Source organism: Athene noctua, chromosome 3 (genome assembly GCF_965140245.1).
Source record: "Athene noctua chromosome 3, bAthNoc1.hap1.1, whole genome shotgun sequence".
NCBI lineage: Eukaryota > Metazoa > Chordata > Aves > Strigiformes > Strigidae > Athene > Athene noctua.
The window spans coordinates 13,134,753-13,155,236 of record NC_134039.1 but is presented as its reverse complement, the minus strand read 5'-3'; the positions used below and the strand labels follow the sequence as shown (position 1 = coordinate 13,155,236).

The following is a 20,484-nucleotide window of genomic DNA, read 5'->3' as shown; positions in this document are numbered from 1 at the left end:
CATTGCTAAATTTGAAAATGAAATTAAATCATTTTTTCTCCCCCTATAATATAGGGATAGTATATGTTCACCCTTTCACAATTTTAAATGTTTCTGAGTTTCAGTAGTCAAAATTACAATTATGTATGTAACTGTATGTAGAAGCCATATATATATATATATAAGCCATATGTATATTTCTAGTCCTGTGAGTGTTGGATAGAAATGTCATTTGGCTCCTGGAAAAATTAGATGAGGTAATTTTTCAGCAGCTTTTGTTTTTATAGGTTGTATCCAGTTAAATTCTGAATGTTTGTCTCTAGCATGATAATAGCGCACTGTCTTGTTTCAGATTTGTTGCTGTTTTTCTTACTGCTAATGAAGTGAAGCATTAATTGCAATAAATAGTTGAAAGAAAACTTTAATGCATGAAGACTATTTCATTCAAAAAGGAGATAATATTTTATGTGAATCTGATATATAAAACTAGCTTCGGCAGCAAAAAAAGAGGCTTGTATTTGAGGGAGCTAAAAGCAAATTGTGTGTCTTAGGCTTACAGGAGGACTCTATTTATATGATTATTTTTGTTGATGTAGGTACGAAAAACATTCTTCACGTTAGCATTCTGCGACTTTTGTCGAAAGCTGCTTTTCCAGGGATTCCGGTGCCAGACATGTGGCTACAAATTTCACCAGCGCTGTAGTACAGAAGTGCCACTGATGTGTGTTAATTATGACCAACTTGAGTAAGTAATCACAATTGGTTTTAAAGTTGAGCCTTTTATTAAACTTACAGCTGTAAGTGATTTCTTATGTTAAATCTGTAATTCAGAAAGTCAGATGAGGTGCCTGAAAAAAATATAGGAGTTCAGCTGTTCTTGTGAGACTGCATAATTCATATTCTTTCTCTACTAGCTCAGACAATCTGTTCATAATTTTTTTTTCTGGACTATGAAATGCTTTCTTTGAAGCATGAATGGGGTGGCTGAGCACTTGACTGTATCAGACAGACTTCTCATTGTTCACAGTTATTAATCAAAACTGGTTCTTTATGTGATGGCTAGTGCCCTGTTTAAATGTTTAGATGTGGATTTAGATGCAGGTTTATTCTCTTCAACCTGAAAGAAAGGTTGAGACACTAGTTTAATATGGTAAAATTGCAGTTAGTTTTACAGTGATTGAAAATACATCCATTAGTGAGTTTGATGCTTAGGTAAGAAACATAAAAAAGAATGTCCCAAACAGTCATGTGTTCTTGAATTTAATAGTTGATCTATTTGTGTAGATTTATGCTGTTTCCTTGGACATCTCCAGAGTTTGTGCTCAGGGCTTATGGATAACATAGTTCTATCTACTTAGCATTTGTTTTTTTGACAGTGCCTCAGTGCAAACATTAAAATAAGTTCATGTACTCAACATATAGGTAGGTGTAAGTTGGGCATTCTTGAGGAACCTGATGTTTGCAATTTCAACTAAAAAATTTTAAAATCACTTTTTGCAAAGTATGTTTAAGGCATTATCTTTTGTTCCTTTGTTAAGTAAATAATATTTTTAACTAATCTTACAGATTAATGTATTAATGTAGTTTTTAATTTAAAATTTAGTATTTGATCAGAAGGTTGGGGGTTTTTTTCAGTCTTTGTTATATTGTGAAGCTTCTGGATTTTGCACAAGTTAGGTTGGTTTTGTTTTGTTCTTGCCTCACAGTTTGCTGTTTGTCTCCAAGTTCTTTGAACATCACCCCATACCACAGGAGGAGGCCTCCTTAGGAGAGACCACCCCAGCATCTGGATCGTACCCCTCAGTGCCCCCCTCAGATTCTGTTGGGTATGACCTTATTCCTGCTGTTTAATAACATAACATTTCAGTTCTGCATGCTTAGAAACAATCAAAATACTGCTTTGCAACTCTCTCTACATTTTTGTAATCTGGCTTGTCAAGCAAATATATCCACCTATGTTTAACTTCAAAGAAGTGAATGTTTTCATTCACATGAATTATATAAATTAGTAATGAACCCAAGTTAATCGTGTGCATAGTGTCTGTAGAATTTGGGCCTTACCTGTTAAACTGATTTCTTCTACATGGTCGCTTAGACCTGGTCTAAACTGGAAAGATTTTATACTTAAAATTAATACAAGTCAAAACTATATCCTCACACATTCATTTAGTTTGTGTTATCAAACTACAATTTATTTGCCTTGAAGTGATATACCTCTGTTTCAGAATAAGCAACACCACTGTAAGATTGGTGGAAACAGATGCCAATTTCAGGTCCATAATACTGCTTTCGTAGCTTTTCCACATACACATTGCTTCAGTATCCTACAGACCAGCTGTCTTCCTCCTGTTTATGTTAGGATATACCAATAGCATCTATTTGCTGCAGATCCAAGTTTTGTAAAATTAGCCTTCTAAAACTGACCACAGCCTCTATCCACTGTATTTCCTACAAAGATTCTGGACCCTCTCTCTGGGAAGAGATAAGTGATCATGTTTAGATCATTCCCCGTAGCTAAGAGATCACTGACACCACCCAGCACTAGATAGTTGAACAAATCTCCAGGAAGGAGTAACTCACGGAGTATCAAAGTCAAGAAACCTGGTGCAGATTTATTAGGAACACCAAATACAAAAGCCTTCAGAAAAACATTCTTAGGACATGTGTGCTGCATGGAGATGAACTGAATTTGACAGAGAGGCTCTCTTGGAATAGTGAACATTGTGCCCAAACTAAAGCAGAAACACAGCTGGAAGCTACACAGGCACCTGTGGACTCTTAACTAGAAGAGAAATACCCTGGACAGCCAAGACTATTCTATGAAAGATCAAATACGATGTCTCCCAGGAAAATAGATGCAAGTCCTGCAGAGAGAACCTCATTTGGTAAGTACAGAGAGAGATGATGCTTTTATTTGTATGATTTTATACAGTTTCAAGTAAATTTGGAAGTGCTTCTTCCAGGTAGTGGATGTTGCCTTTATATCCCATGAATGTTAGTACAGCAGACTGTGGACGAGGATGCTGCTGTGGTTCTCTAAGCTAAGGCATTGCATTTCTCATGGTACAGCTGAAATTATAACCAGGCTAGAACTATTCATCTGTGAAGAACCTTGTTCATACCAAATGTGTTAAATGCCTGTGGATGCCAAAGGCACCATATATAGCCCCGATCCTAATACTGGTATATGCTAAATTTTCCTGCTTTTCAATTCCTTCTGCCTCATGTTTGTGCTTTCTTACTGGTTTATGAGGATACAACAGGATGGATTATCTTAATTTATACATTCAGTACTTCAAGCAGTCTTAGTTTTGTGAAGTAAAAGCTGAAAAGAAAAACTGAGACCAAAGCTGATCAGTGCCTTAAGATTTTAAACTTCATGTATATATAAATGTTAGCATTTGAATATACTTCCCAGTTGAGGTTAAGGAACTTGTTGCATCTGTAAATGTTTGTGATTGCAGGAGTTGTAAAAGGTTTCTAGCTTTCTACTTTTTGCTTTTTTGCCTTGCTGTACACTTCATTGTTAAACAAAATAGGCGTACATCGTGCCTTCAGAATTCTGTTTATTTTGAAAATGGTTTATGATTATCAGCTGGTGTTCATAAGTAGTATGCATGTTAGAAAGTCATGCACTTCCCCCAAGCATCTGTGTTTGTAACATTTCCTTTCCAGAAGCAGTGCAGATATTATTGTATGACCATATAGCACTGTTCATACCTTTCTCCAGTTATCTTTTTGCCTTTCTTTAATAATACTTCTCTGCTTTTTAAAGACATAATTGTGGAGATAATATTTCTGAATATTTTTAGAGTAAAAATAAAAAGCTGGCCTTTTCTATAAAAGCATACACTTACCCACAGTTTTGTTAAAGGGTAGTGCTACAATATGGGACAACAGCTCAACTGGAATAAAAAACAAGTCTGACATTTGTGGTTATTTTGTTTGGGAACTTTCAGAGCTGTTGGGCAATGGGATTGACAGTTGAGAAACTGGTGCTTTATTAACACTTACTAGTTTAATAATTGTTCCTTTGATATTTCTGTTCTCCTAGCATCTTGCATGGCACAGCCCACAGAGGAAGGGATGTTACTAATTGTTTGGTAGACCCGAGGAAAGAGAAGGCAAACATCCTTCTTCATCTTTACCATTGTGAAGGGATTCCAGCAGCAGGCAAAGTGCCCAAAGAAAGGAAGAGTGTGTTGCAAGACAAGCTCAAGAGCCAAAGGCGTGTGTGACATGCTGAGAAATTGTCAAGGGATCAAATGAAGAAAGAAAGGGACATAAAGGAAAAGACCACTGGACATGACGCAAAAGCGGCTAAACATGCTGGAGAACTTTGTTTCACTTTTCTCATGTGTAACATCCTAAACCAATCCAGTCCTGTAGCCTTTCATTCTTCCAACTGTAAGCCATAGGCAGTCCCTCCAGATGTTCCTTCCCAAGATAAGGGAGCACATATGGTTCCACGTGCACATTTCTGAATCCCTTATAAAAATGTGTCCAGCCTCCATATTAGGTCTTTTGTCCCATTTTACTACTTTCAGTTTGCACTATCCTGTTATGCCAAAGCAGCCCTTCTAGTTATAATCTGCACTTAACTGGAAAGAATTATTAAAGTAGGTGTCCCTAATAGAAGCCATTTGTAATAAAATTGAAGTACCCAAACTGTATATAATAAATTTTATTCATTTCATTCATTGCATTATCATAAAGTTTCTTCTGTATCTTTGCTCGTAAAATATGAGCACAGAATTTCTGTGACTCCAGTTCCCTGGATCTTACAGATAAATGAAAAAAGGAAAGGTTAGCTACTCAAAATATTCCAAAGTTGTCTTTTCCAACTTCCATCTATTCTCTCAGATGTTGTGATGTTGGGGAAAACTTGGCAAATTTGAGGCAGATGTTAGGTCAGGGTGAGTAACCTGTGGAGTGGTTGGTAAGGGGGTGCATGGTCAGCCTTTGAATAGCACAGAGGCAGGTTGGACTCAATAGAAACTGGAAGCGTCTACTTTGCTTGAGGCAGAACACTGCTAGTAAGCAGGTTGGCAACATCTTGGCTCTTTGAAAAACACCATTTTCCAACATGCTTAATCTTCTAAATTTGAGAAAGGAAAGGGGACTGTCTGGTGCACCATTCTTGGAAGCTTGCAAGTCCCTGCCTTGGAGGAGGCTCCAGCATGTGATTAAACACCTCTGTTTTCCTTTTTGTCTTCCAAATGTTCACTGATCATTCTGCCTCAGCTGAAGGTATTTTAGTCTAGAAAAGCTTCTGAAAAACCAAGGAAACAAAGACACAGTCTTACAATATTGTATTTGGTACTACTAAGTGAACAAAAGCTTTGTGTTGTATTGCATAAAACAATGATGAACTTTCTCCCTCAAAATTCTGGCACTAGACCTTTTCCAAACCACTCCCTGTAAATGTTAGCAAGCTTCCTACAATACCCAACTCGATATGCATTCTTGCTGAGCAGAAAAGGCCTGGTAATAGAACCTTTAGAAAAATCATCTTTAGTCTGTAGAACAGCTGGGGAAAACTTGCTCCCCAAAATTTTATTTGTGAAAACATGGTAGTGAACTGAAACCCAGTGTGGAGGACTAATGACAGCTTTGTAGGTTCTCTTGATAGCTCCTGGTACATGAAGCTATCAGAAATTTTGGGAAAGCGTTGCTAGGCTTTGATCTGGGCCCAAAGGCCGGAATAAATGCACACCATTGTGATAGTCCTGGCAGTTGTTTTATACCTACACAAGCCAGCATGGGTGAAAACAAGTTGTTATGGTATAGAAAAAATGCACTAATCCATATGAAATTATGGCTATTATTGATTGATCTGTGGTGCTTTTAGACTGACTCCACAGGATGCTGTAAGTGATCTCTAGCTTGTAGTTACAATCTTGTACTCCTAACCTTTACCCCAGATCAACATTTGATTTAGTGTTATTCACTATTTCCAGGGTGAAGAGGTGGGGAAAGAGAAAAACTACTTTGTTTTCTGGCGATATCTCTGGAGTACCATAATAATTAAATTGGAACGTGTTTGACCTCCAAAATGTAGTTTACCTGTTTCCTAGCGTAGCTGAAACACCATTGTATTCCAGATCCTTAGCAGTCCATAGAAACAGCATGAAAATGGAAGTGCACTGTGTTCTTCACTAACAGCAGTAACAAAAAAGAAAGCCAATTGTGCTGTGATGCAAACAACAAAAAAAGCGCCTTGGTATGCAGATTAGCTTAGGTTTCTCTTGGGTATGAGTATGCAGTCTACCAGGTGAATAGTATGTACTACACTGAGCCCTGTGGCTGAACTAAGATTCACTTGTTGAGACTGGGAGGGGGAGAAGAAAAATCTCTGTCCAGTAGACGTGCCACTTCCCTTTTAAAATAACAGCACACACCCTATAACTGAAGCTAGGTGAATGTGAGTTTTCAGTTTAATTATTTGCCTAACTACAGCAAAATAAAAACCCAGACAAAAACTGTGAAGCCCAAACAAATCTCTTCTAAGAAAAATCTTTCCTGAGTAGACCAGCTCTTAAATGTATGAAACATCCCATTGGTGAGTTAAAGGAAACTGAGGAAAATCAATATTAAAATTTTCTTTTGTGTTTGTAAAGTGAACTAACTTGTATCATTGCAATTTCTAAGATCTGGTGGCGGTACTGTATATGATTTTATGAAATTGTTTGTTTATATATAAAGTAGCATGTGTAGTTCTGAGTTATCTTGCTCCTTCCCATGGACCCAGTTTTGAGGAATAGTATTGTGGACACATTGGCACTTGCTGTGATTGGGTAAAAATCTACATCTGTCTGCAACTACTCCTGTCTCCTGACAAAACCTTTTTCTGTTTTCTCTTGATAAAAAAGGGAGGGAACAATGTGCTTATCCCAAATACATGATCCAAGGAAAAAACATGTTCTATTATACTGCCAGGAAAGTTTATAGCATATTAAATCAAAATTGACAACTCTTATCAGCTTGCTGCCTGAGAAACTGAGAATTGTTTGTTAAAGGAATGTCCCCATCTAAGAGGCTGGAAGAAAGTGTGTAAGATGAGGTGGTACAACCTCTCTAATATGTCAGAATGTTGACCTTTTTATTTGTAGAAGGTCTCATCTAGATAGGAGGTTGACTGTTAGCTGCTTACAAAGACCACAGGAGCAACGGATACTCTGATCCTGGTATTTAAACTGCTCCTTCTTTAAAACCCAGCCTGCTATACATATGTGCCACAGTAAACAGTCCTTTGCAGCAGCTGTGTTCTGGTCCTCTTGATTATTTTTTTTTTTTTTTGGCACCATGTTTGCATAGCCTGCAGGACTAGTTTTGTAACTTGCCTGGAATAGACAGTGTCACTCTTCCAAGTCATGATGGCTGATCCTTTTTGTTCTAGTGTCCCTTCTATGCTACTGGAGTAATTAAAATTTAAGAATACCATAAGAACAGATTTTTAGTAGCTAAGTGGGTGGCTCCATTCTTTGTGGTGAAATGTTTTCTGTAGCTCAAGATCTTGATGCAGATCAAGATACAGCCTTTGCCACAGACAAGCAGAGGCTGGTGGTAATCTCTTCTGAGCTTGTGATCTCAGGCCATCTTGGCTAGTAAACCACATCTGTTTTTCTCTTCACTAGTTATCTTTTTCAAGCAAGATTTCCATTAGCAAAAATAATCTACCTTTTTGCAAGTGTCCCAAGGACACCCGTTCATGAAATCCTGATTGTATAGATAGAGCAGAAGTCCAACCGCCTATGGGATTCCCATCTCTGGATTCTTCGGTGTCTAAAGCCCAGAGATCCTCAAAATAATAGTTTAGAGACTCCAGAATTCTTTATTAGCCTGTAATTGTTTTCTAAAGATCTGAACTTCCCCCATATAGAGTTGAATGAGTACGAAAATCTATTCAAGTTGTTTTCAAATGTGGTATGACATAGCTTTCTATCTGTGCTAGTAACACAATAAGCATGATGACCTGTGACCAGAAATACAGAAGTATTTGCAGATTCCCTTAGCAGATGACCATTTATGACTCAAAGGAAGATGTAATTGAAAAAATATTTTATGCAATTTGGTTTTCTCTCCTTGGCTTACTCATGATCACAGAAAATCTGATTGCTTCTGTTCTCGTCATGTGGCAGAGCTCAAATGCTGTCTCTCAGTCACTCGTTGCAATGATCTGGTATTTGTTCTTACACATTCCCCTTAATTTCATTATTACTGAGAACTCTCAGGAAGTTTGGGTAGGAGTTAGCTATCCCGACAATGACAGTAGGGGCCTGAGACTTTTTAGGCTTATGAAATCATTCTGTGCAGCATCTGACATGCTTGCCTTCACATGAAAATACAGTGCCTTAGAATGTCAACCAAGTGCTGTGTTTGTATCTGTACAGTATCCCATCTCCTGATGTGGGTTCTAGTTGCATGATTTCCTTACAAAAATGTTTAGAAGTTCAAAACTTTCTTATCTACAATAGAAAAGATGTTACCCAAAGGCACTTGTTAGCACTGAATGAAAACTTTAGCTTATGCATATGTACGTCAACTGCTTTTTAAAATGTTTCTGAAATTCAGAGCATCTTCTAAAATGCCAGGCTGTTCAAGGCCCTTTCTCAGAGATTTGTCTGTTGGCAGTTTCAGTTCATTGCTTCCTAATACCCTCCCAATATTTATATTGTCATGTGACAACAGGTAGCAATTTTGAAAAGAAGTTAAGCAGGATTAGACACATTATCTATTCTTCCTCTGTCCCACCTCCCCACTTCCACAACATAACCAAAGTACTTTTTTACAAGGCTTCACTAGACTGTTATTTGAATTAATTCACAAGTGCTGTTTCCCCATTCTCAATTGTGAAACTTGGCCAGGAAGGAAAAGATGACAGGTACTTAGGATACAGATAGCACTGAGTTCTGGGATCAGTGCCAAACTGTATATTCAATGAAAGCTAGGGTAAGCCTTTTAAAGGAGACCCATTTTTGAAAAAATGTCAAGAGATCCTGTTGAAAATGTTAGTTGTCTCTAAAGATCTTTGGAGAGGCCGAGGAGTGTTTGCTTTCAGGAGGTAGCACAGGACCTGTTGCTGCTATATGCTGCTGTATGGTCTGTTTCTGAAGTTTCTCCCTGTGGGCATTGCCTTGGTGGGCATGGTAACTAACCCACGAGTAACCGAATGGCTGGAAGACTCTGCTCCTCTCTTAGGAATTGTGTTTTCTCTAAGTCCTAAAAACCTTGTTGCCAGATATCATGTATATTTTAACCTAAAGTTTTCTTTGACAAAGGTGGCAAATGCTTCTCATTGACCTTTTGTCCTATATCTATTTTTTTAAGACTTAACAGTGGCTGACCTTGAGTTGAATAAGCGAAAAATGCCAATTTATTGTACTTTAACAAAATAAATAGATAAGCAAAGAAGTGATATTCTGCCTTCTTGCAAACAAAAAAACCACAAGTGTTTAGGTGTTTTGTCTTTTAAATATATGATTCCTGGTACTATAAATTAAAGACTTTATCTGCATTTATGACTGGCAACATTTGCATTTCTTCACAAAACTTTTCTGTATAGACTGAATGCTTATCTTTCAAGTCAAATCTATTGCATTGCCTAACTTTAGCACTGTAAATAATGTTGTACTATTCAAAGTTATTTCTTAAAGGTTAAGAGGTGTGATGTTTATTTTTAGTATCAATAGCTCGTATTATGTGGCTATAATATTAATCAATTATGTTGAATGACCAGTATGTAATTTTCAGTCTTTCTTCATTGAACAATAATCCCCTCCATAATATTTGTCCTGTGGCATCTTCTGGCTGTAGTGTTGATGTGAGATGTTAAGCATTTTTAGTTCTCAGTGGGTTGCCATTAAAAAGAGCGTATTGCATGAACTGTGAAGTGAGGAAACTGCACAGTATCTTGCCATCTGCATTGCATGTTGGACTACATAAATTTTTCAGAGCAGGATTTATTATTATTAGTTTGGTATGGTATTTAGGATTTTTTGTTTTGTTTTTTAACTCAGAACACTTCACAACCATGTAATTAAATGGTTTGTGCAGCAGAGAGTTGTTGCAATTGATCATAAGGGAGTAGAGATTGTTCGTTATAAACTGTTTTTATGCAGGCCTTTAGATCAGTGTTTTTAAACGTATGTATTATTATAGTTGAAAAGGACTTACCACACCCACTATGCAGTATTTGAAGCCATTTGTAGACCTAAATCCTCTTTTTCCTTGACTTTGTTTCTCAGACCACCAATTCTCCCTAGTCCTTCTCCTTCAAAATCCATTCCAATCCCACAGCCCCTCCGACCAGCAGATGAAGACCATCGGAATCAATTTGGGCAACGCGACCGATCCTCTTCAGCTCCCAATGTTCACATCAATACAATTGAGCCAGTCAATATTGATGTAAGTATTAACAACATTTGGGTCAGGAATAATAGATTTGATATTTCCCTTATAAATATCAGTGCGTTAAATTTATTATGTGTACACACGAGTGCCGTGTTTCTGAGTTAATCCTTGGTGGTCTGTCAGAGTCTTCGTAGATCCCACGTAAGACATTTTTGCTGTTGAGAGCTGCAAGAATGCAAATAACCCATTCTCCAAAAGTAGAACTGCCTTCTGACAGTCTTGTCCTTTCATTTTCAAAGAAATGTTCTGCCACAAACCACTGCTCTTTTTTTTTGTCATTAGTCCCAAGGCTCGTGCTGCTAGCTGTACCAGTGTTAAGAATGAGAGCCATTAACCACTCTTGCAAACAGTTATGTGTTAAGCATGTTTCTTTATATGTAAGATAGGGATTTTAGTATTTGTAATTCAAGTAATATTTCTGGCATTGAATTAAATTAAATTATTGCAGTCTTACTGCAGATTTACCGAATGTTCCTTAGGATTTCAAGAGCCCGGTATATATTGTTCTGAGCATTCTTTTGAAGTGTTCAAAACCTGCTACACTTAACTGATTTTCCACATTCTTGAAATTTCTGGATGCTCAGTTGTAAATAATAATGATGGCTGATAGCAGGCGTAAGGCCAGCTAAGACCTTTCAAAATGTTGGTTGCAACAACTTCCTTGTAGTTTTGCTAACATATACAGCTTGTGTTTTATCTTTAAGTCTACTCTCTAGAAATTAGTCATTTGTTAGGTGAGCAGTCTTGAAGTCAGGCTAGATGCTAAGGCACAAAATCTATTTTGCCTGTGAGCTGAGTGAAAGGAGTTAGTTGAGTATTAAGAGTGTGGCTGTGTGGACATTTGCATATGGCAGTGGTGCAGCTGAAGTGGGACCAGCGCTTTCAACTTGATGAAAACAGGCATACAGAGGCAAACTACTACAGTTTTCTAATTTTCTTCTGTTCAGAAAATCCTTAGTATAATTTACTTTTAGTCTGAATATGTTGTAGAACTTGCTTTCAGTTCACAGTGGATTGCAAGTGAAGGAAACCTTTTGCAATTAGTCATTTCTGTGCAGAACAGAGTGTGCCTGGCTATGCAAATGAGATGCTTTGTTACAAGAAAAAACAAAGCAGAACTCACTTGACTGATGTACCTCAGTACAGGAAATTGGTGTCCCAGCTTCTGATATGACAATTCAAATAATTTGTGCAACACTAACTAGAATGTTTGGTTCGATATTTCTTCATGTGTTTTGACCAACTGCGTGTTTAAATGAATATTTTCATGTCAGCATCTATTTTTGGCGGTGTACATTTCACTTCACTACTGAGAGATGCTGTTTTAAAGCAACTAATTTTGAAAAGTTTAGTAGTTGTTATAAGTAGTTCTTTGGAGTCACTGCTCTTGGTAAGCCAGGGTGGCAAACAGCTATTAATTCATGGACAACATAGGAGATTATAGATTCTCAATTTGATCAATCTTAATTGATTCTGGAATGTAAACAATAGTACCTAAGTTAAACACTTCTCTTTTTTTTTAATTTATAGGACTTGATTAGAGACCAAGGTTTACGAGGAGAGGGAGGTAAGTAGTGTTTAAACTAGTTACTGTGCTATATGTAATTACACAACCACTCTGTCCCTTCCCTTTGTTCTACTTCCTTCTACAAAACACAGGCACAAAGGAAAATATGACTAGAACAAAATATTAATTTGCATTCACTTGTCCATGAACTTAATATTTGTCTGACAAAGGTTTGAGTCATTTGCCAGTCATTATGGGAGTGGGGGAGACGGAAGGAGAAACAGTTTTGAAGCGGTATCTAGTTTTTTAGTTTTAAAATTATCTTGCACCATCACTTTTTTTGCTCAACACAGACACATTCACTCACATGGCTGCACAAAGATATGCTACAACTTCCCAACTCTCTCAAAGATTTTTATGCCTGTTGTTACCTTTCCACGCATGGAAACAACGGGGGTTTTCATTGAAAAACTGTCAACGTTGTAGATGGACTTTACATACAAACTGCTGCATCCTAAAGCAGCATGGCATACTCCGGTTCTTCTCCCCCTCTGCCCCTGCTGAAGATGCTGCTTTGCTGTACTGCATGCCTGTGCTACTCTTAGAACCAGGTTGTTAGGACCTCTATGCTAAAGCCCAGTCTTTTTATGCTTTCTTCAGTAACACACAGCCCTAATTCACAGTTAAGTCAGGACTAGTGGCAGAAGATTTTTTATTTTATTTTTTTTTCCTCATGTTATGCATGGGTCTATTAAGTCACTTCTCCCACTGGTTGTCAAGGTCCTGAAAGGGCGGCTTATGTGCTGTATTTATTCCTATGAATATAATAATAATAATAATATAGAAATAAAGAAGTACTAAGTAGGGCAGGCATGTGACAGTTTTTCTAACTCCAGATCATTAATGCGGTCGTCTTCTGCTAATTATAACTTGCTTCAGCCATAAGTAAAGTCTGAATTACCTTAGTGCACTCTTATCCTGATCTCTAAGGTTTTGTACTGTGGGCTATCACTGACTTTGTTTCTCCCATCCAAATCTGATATTTGGTAGGATGGTACCTACCTTCTACGTTGTGTTTGATGGAGCTGTTTTTTCTTATGCCAGCAATAGACCGCTTTTTGAAAAGGAATTTTCTTTAATCCTGCAGGCCTACTAATTTGAAGTTGCCAGTTTTAGTTATTTTTGTATGTGTTGATAGGTGTGGCTCTCTAGTTTTGCCCATTTTGTCCAGCATTTAAATGTTGTGCTATCATGTTGGTTTTAACTTTTGATCATAAACTGTCTGCTTGGCATCTGAAAACAATTGGCTATTCCCAGTCCTGAAACAGTGTTATTAGTAACTGATTTTTTTTTCCTTCAAAGTACAGAAGCAATCTATGAATAGGAGTCAAAGCATCCTAGTTATTTCCCATGACTTCTTTCATTTCTTCTATGTGTCTGTCTTTCTGTCTCTGCCTGCCCGTCTCTTTCTCTCTAACAGCCCCTTTGAACCAGCTGATGCGCTGTCTTCGGAAATACCAATCCCGGACTCCCAGTCCCCTCCTTCATTCTGTCCCCAGTGAAATAGTGTTTGATTTTGAGCCTGGCCCAGTGTTCAGAGGTAGTTGGGCTCTTCTTTCTTGTTTTCACCCAAACAAAATAAGTAAAACCACAGATGCTGTTTGTGCCTCACCCTCACACCGTGTGTATGTAAGTGTGTGAGTTTATCAAAACACCTCTGTTTTTTGCTTGGCCTGGCTGGTATGCTTTGAATGTGCTTTTCACACATACTCACTTTCACCTTTACACGCTTGAAAATTACTATAAAGAAACTCTGACTTAAATCTTCAAAAGCAAGGAATTTCATGGTTGAGGTTTTTATGTGGACCTTAACTTAATTTTTCTAAACAAAGGTCCTTGGATTGCATTGTAGTGATTTTAAAGTGACGTCCTTAACTTAGAATTTCCTTGACTGTTCAGTTTAAGTCAGTTCAGTGCTTTAACAGTTTTCTATATTCAATATTCTTTGTTTTGAAAAGTGATCTAGGAAATAAATCCAAGGTGAATTACAAACATTTCCATTGATAACTTGTTAGGTCTCAAGCTTTCCAAGTAATGTGTCATGTCAACTTTCAACAAATAGTTCATTTTAAGACTGTGCTATTGATACTACATTGGGGCCTGAGATGGTTTACACCATGTAAATTTTATTTAATTAGTAAATTGCCGGTGGAACTGTATTTGTGTCCTATATCATGTAAATAAGACTCTTCCATTTTCACATCATTGACTTTGGGGGTAATTCAGGCCTAAAGCTGTCAATGGATCTGTTGTATTGCATAAAATTACAAAAATTCTGTGGCTTTTCGTATGCTGAAGAAACCAATTTGTGTCTATATGTATACATGTAGAAATGGGTAGTTCAGTGCATGTAATGTGGTTTTCAAATGCTACCATTTTGGCTGTTTCAAAGACTTTGTTTCAGAATATCTCAAGAGCAGTTCACCTTATGAACTTGTAAAGTTCTTCCAGAAGTCTTTGTTAGAAGACAGGTGTTCCCAACAAGCAAACTGGCTACAGAATGGAGTATGTTACACACAGCTTCAGAGTCCAAGCTAATGACTTAAGTCCAACATTATCTGAAGTATTCTATTCTAATAACTTGGAAAACAGGCCATCTGGTATTATTATCAACAGATAACTGTAATGTTCTACCATGTGCTGTAAACATTTTTGGTGAAGGGTGAATATTGTGCTAGCGTTTCTATATCATGGTATTAAAATTTAAGTAGGAGACTTAAGTTACCTCTAAAGGAAACACTCTAGTAAATCTTTGCTATTACAAAGAAAGTCTGTAACCAGTGAAATTTTTGGAAAATTGCTTGTGTTCTGGGAACATCATACATTTAATTCCATATATGTGTGATTTCAGACAAATAACACAATAAATATATGACAATGTAGTGACCATGACATGAATGTGAACAAAAGCCCATCCTCCAGGTCACTGGCTTCCAACTGATTGTAAGTGTAGTTACAATGCCCAATATGCATCATAATTGCGACTTTATCATGCGGGACAAAGTTTATGGATGCTGCGTCCCATTTTTTATTTTCTTGTATGTCATTATTTTGTGCTTCCACTTCTAAATGTGTATGGATTTTAGCTCAGTGAGGACAGGCAGTGATAGATATATATAGTCTGATAAATTAGCACGCACTGAGTGACTGAACTTGAGCAACAGTTTTAAAAGTCACCAAGTCAATTTTTTAACTCGTGTTGGGATTAGGAGACACTTTTTTGGTAAGAAGGGGACTTCTGAAGGAATGTGAGAAGTATTGTCTTGCCCCTTCCTAGAGCACCAATGTGAGAAAAAGCATTGGAATGTTGGATGGTGACATACATTGTTTAGCAGAGCAGCATGAATTTAATTAACAGTTGACCCTATTTTATGTCCTTTGCTTTGGGAGGGTCAGCATAACCTTGTTACAAATAATTATGGTGTATTTTAAAAAGCGGTGTCTAGTTGAAGTGCTCTATTTGTAAAGAGCCATTGGGGCTCTTAAACACAGCTCCGTTAGTGACATCTTCCTGCATAGATTTGTTTAGGTAACATATAGGCTATAGCTGTACTGTTCTTTTTTGTATTTAATAGAATATGCTTCAAATAGCTAACTAAAGTACTTGTTCTTTTTTAGTCCTTTCTACAGTGTAATATTTACTTTTAAATAAGAGCTCTCTGCTAACAGATAGCTTTAAAACAGCCAAATGGTTTTCAGGTGGCACTTGGAGACTCAACTAGAAAACATTTCAATTTTTCACATTTAGTCTGTTTTGATTCCAAAGTACAGTATTTCAGCTATTTACTGGGTTCTTAAAAGGTTAACTACAAGAAAGCTGAGAGGTAGCTGCTGCTAACTAAAATGCTACTTCTCAAAAAAAAAAGGTGGAATTAAAAAAAAAATTATTTATTTTTTTCTATTTAAAGAGATGTTGTCCTGATAATTCACAAAGAGACTGGGGACTATCTGGTATACAGGGGTGTTTGCGATAGACTTGTCTTTTCCTCAAATTGAAGACTTGAGCACTAATCTAATATTAGGACAATATTCCTAGTATATGTTTGTTCCCTCTTAACATTTACATTGGTGTTTGGAGATACTGTATCTTAAGCGCCAATTCTTGCACTTAGTATCAATACATTCTTGTAATCTGACTTCTTACAGATAAAATTATCCTGTTTCTGAAATTTAGGTTCAACAGCAGGTTTGTCTGCAACACCTCCTGCCTCTTTGCCTGGGTCACTCACTAATGTGAAAGCATTACAGAAATCACCAGGACCCCAACGGGAAAGGAAATCATCCTCATCCTCAGAAGACAGAAGTAGAATGGTAAGGAAAAGATCAGTCGTTTTCATTCATAGTATGGTAAAATCGTGGTATAGAAATAGTACACAACAATGTTCCTCTTGCTTTTCTTTCATCAAAGCTTTCTGAATTATTTTGAAGATGAGTATGGTAATGATCAAGGGCTTTAAATCAAGAAATAATGGAATACTGAAATTGTGGGACTGAGATATAAATAATTTAAATAATTGACTATAGTTTAAATAATTGACTATACTCACTTTTACTCCATTGCACCCAAATGGCTCGGTGTGCTTCATATTATAATGCCAGGTTCCCTTCAAATAACAGCCTAACCTTTTCCACCATGATTCATGAACTTTGAAAGTTCTCTAGTGATTCACAAATATAACAATACATAAAAATGTCTGCATTTTCTTAAATTCACAGTTTAGCATTATGATTGAGTAAGTATTGAAAAATAAATGAGATTTTCTTTTTGGTAAGTGTTTCTTAATATTTACTGGTTTTAACACTGCCAGAAACCTGTGGCAAATATTTCATGCCAGGAAACTAGTGTAACTGTGTGCTGAGGTTTTGTGTATGACTAGCCTGAAAAGTCAAATGCAGTATCTGAAAAATAAAGTTATTTTAGGCCTTTAATCATATGAAACGCTTACAGCAAATCTTTAACAAAGGAGCTGTTTTCATAGACATTAATGCACTTGCTTTCTCCATTTCTCTTGTTTGTGCATATACATAAAGAAAACCCTTGGTCGACGGGATTCAAGTGATGATTGGGAGATACCAGATGGACAGATCACAGTTGGACAGAGGATAGGATCTGGATCATTTGGAACAGTCTACAAAGGAAAGTGGCATGGTATGTGGTCATCAAGGCAAACATTTTTAAGCAAGTAACATTGCCTGCTGGGGGCCACCCAGCTGGAAAGCAGTTTGGCAGAAAAGCATGTGGGGATTCTGGTGGACACCAAGTTGAACGTGAGGCAGCAGTGTGCCCATGCTGCATAGAAGGCTGATGGTATCCTGGGCTGCATTAGGCAAATCATTGCCAGCAAGTCAAGGGAGGTGATCAGTCCCCTCAGCACACCCAGACTGCTGGGTCCAGTTCTGGGCTCATCAGTACAACGGAGACATGGACATACCAAGGAAGAGCCTGTTGAAGGGCTATAAAGGTGATTTTTACATTAGTAAGTAGTGTGCTAAATAGGTAATCTTAGAACTTCAAACTGTTTAGAAACGCAACTCTTGTGTGTTCTTCTGAATTAAATATTAGGATAAAGATGAAACGTATTTACTAAAGGCTGAAGTATTGATGAATGAGAATTTAAAATGTGTATTTGGAAAGCTTTGACTTGCCTAGGATTTCTCAAAGTAAAGAAAGAAGAGTATATATAGATTTTACAGAATATTTACTTATTTTAATACTGGTGGGGTTTATTTCATGAAAGCTAGAAAATACGGTATTTCTGATGCTCTATATAGCATTTTCTCAGTAGAAGTGTATGTATGAATGACACTAAAAATTGCTATTTTAAAGGTGATGTGGCAGTGAAAATGTTGAATGTTACGGCACCCACACCTCAACAGTTACAGGCTTTCAAAAATGAAGTAGGAGTGCTCAGGTAAGAATATTTTTAATGGCATAAAATAATGTGTGTAGAATTATGCTACATTCATAATTGAATTTTAGATTTCCATTAGAACACATTGGCCTTATTCCTCCATGATGATACCATGGGCAGAAAATACAATTTGCCATTTAAAAATATTTCTTTGTATCCACTGCTAGCTCTTCCTTCTCCTACCTACTTTGTGAATATATCTCAAGATAGGACTGGGTTTTGCTGTTGTACTACCCTGAGGGCCCAGTCTAGCCTAAGTGTGAACTGTAGGCCTCTCTTCCTCTGATCCATGTTTTGAGATTGAAGGAGAGCATGACTAACTTTTGGTTTTGAGCTACAGCACTGCCCACATTATCCATTGTTTAATAATTTCTGTTCAGTAGCATTCACTTCTCTGAGGTTTGGGGGTTTTTTTAAGTGGATTTCTCATAAAGTCACTTCTTGATTTCCTTTTCTCATGTCTACTGATTGTACTTTCTCAGAGGACGTATTTGTCTTGGGTTCAGTACTTAAAAACAGATAAATGCAATGCAAGAATATTTACTAGGGAAGACCATTAGTCAAGTATAATCTTGAGCAGTCTCAAGCATAATTCTGTTTTAAGAAATTAAATAGAAAGAAGGTTTTTGCCTCTGGAAACCTGATGTGTTGAGCTGGGTGCCTGTGCTGGAAGAGCATCCCCAATAAGTTACATGGTGAAAAGGGGATGGTCAGCCTGTTTTCCCAGGAACTGTTAGTTCTGAGAACTCTAAGCCCATCATTGTGGAACTAGAGGCTTTCTGGGGTATGCTACTTCAGATATCTCTGCATATTTTTGACATACCTGCTCATGAGAACTTAATGAAATCAAAAATCTTGTATTTCATACCTAGTCCAGATTTCTGCTGACAGTCCCATAGCTGGTGTCCAGCCTTTGTCTGTTGTGAATCATTTCAGCACTTACAGTAAATAGTCAGTTGTCATACTTTGGCCCAGACAAGTCAGATTTACCTGTAGCTTTGCCTTTTCCGTTATGCTTCATCATTACTCTCTTAGCTTTGAGGTAGCATTTGCAAGAAACCACTTATTTTTTTTGTTCACTCAGCAGTTACTCTCAGAATCACTTGACAAATCCTTGAACCTGAAAAAGGCACAGTCACATACTGTGGAACTGTCCTAGTCTGCATTGCTGAGAGGACAAAGGAGTTCACAGTCTAGGCTTCTATGTTAGTTTTTTAATATAAGAAAGCATAAAGAGCTCTGCCATCTTCAGCAGCAGCCTAGATTTAAGAAGCTACCACAGGTATTAAGCTTGGTCTGTCAGGTTTCTTTAGCAGCAAGCTGACGGCCTTTGGTACAGACCTGTGTTGGAAGATTGTTTTTATTTTTCCTCAGCCCCTGGGAAAGCTTGGAAATACTCCAGAATTCTTAGGTGCCTCATCTTTATAATATCTCATTGGTATGTTTGTGGAGCTATCTAGTTCATCAAATTGATGACAATTAAGAATGTGATTGACTCTTCCTACAGGGTGATGAAAATCTTTCAGATTTCACAGTGTATCAGTAGATTCTTTCAGGCCTTGAATCTACTGGGATATTTCCTGAGATAATCCTCTCTGCATGTTCATTGTGAAGTTTTTCTGTCTGGAGTTGCTCTGTCTTTGAAATAGGTTTGATTTAATCTGGCCAAATCTCTGTGGTGAACTCCAGTCTCTCCCAGTGCTGTTTGGAAACAAGTTCATATCATAACCTTACTGAGGTACAGTTTTCATACCTGTTTCCATCCTTTCTTGTATGCTGGCTCCATAGAGAGTACAAAATTCTTGTCAAATAAAGCACTAAGAAAAACTGAAGCCTTGTCAAGGAGGTGTATTGATGGTTTCTGAACAGAAGGGTGGTCCTTCCTGGAAGCCTCTGAGATTGGAATTTCATTTTGGATGTCTTCCTTATGGGCAGCAACATCTCATAGTTAGACTGGGATTGCACAGAAGCAGACCTGCCTGCAAACCATGGCTGTTGCGTGGGGGCCTAGTGGTAACAGCATCTTCTGAGCAGTCCTGTGCTGGGTTGCTTGCAAAAGCAAGAGGAAGCAGTGCTTACCCCAGAATAGCTATTCCATGTCATTATGATAAGGAAGGCAAACTGCTGGAATTATTCATTAAAACTGAATCTAGCAACAGGTTATCATGCAATCTCAGTAAAAGTTGAGATTGACCCAACAACTTCTGCTTGGAAATATATATTTAGACTGTGATAGATTTGCCTGGGTTTTTCCTGATTTCCTGATCCACCTGTTTTCCTCCTCTTTTTTTTTTTTTTTTTTTTTTTAACAGGAAAACACGACATGTGAATATCCTGCTTTTCATGGGTTATTCAACAAAACCCCAGTTGGCAATTGTTACACAATGGTGTGAGGGGTCCAGTTTATATCACCATCTACACATCATTGAGACTAAATTTGAAATGATAAAACTAATTGATATTGCACGACAGACTGCACAAGGCATGGAGTAAGTATCATATTACTTGTTTGCAAAAGAGTGTTGAGGAAATGTTTACTTATCCCCTTCACACTCTGACTGACGCTGGCAAATAAGGCCAGCTGTCTGCTTACTTTGCCAAGCCCAGGGTCCT

General features: G+C 37.4%; 1 protein-coding gene across 3 annotated transcripts in view; it reads left to right on the top strand.

Moving 5' to 3' along the window:
- The window catches only part of BRAF (B-Raf proto-oncogene, serine/threonine kinase), a 90,587-nt gene that overhangs the window by 47,521 nt on the left and 22,582 nt on the right, over positions 1-20,484 (top strand). For 2 of the 3 annotated variants that reach the window (XM_074902006.1, XM_074902008.1), the window contains exons 6-14: positions 576-724; positions 1,686-1,805; positions 10,227-10,386; positions 11,923-11,959; positions 13,380-13,499; positions 16,134-16,270; positions 16,991-17,108; positions 17,787-17,871; positions 20,184-20,360. In XM_074902006.1, the coding sequence (XP_074758107.1) occupies positions 576-724; positions 1,686-1,805; positions 10,227-10,386; positions 11,923-11,959; positions 13,380-13,499; positions 16,134-16,270; positions 16,991-17,108; positions 17,787-17,871; positions 20,184-20,360 (1,103 nt within the window). The remainder of the gene's footprint in view (positions 1-575; positions 725-1,685; positions 1,806-10,226; positions 10,387-11,922; positions 11,960-13,379; positions 13,500-16,133; positions 16,271-16,990; positions 17,109-17,786; positions 17,872-20,183; positions 20,361-20,484) is intronic. The other variant, XM_074902007.1, reaches the window with a different exon arrangement.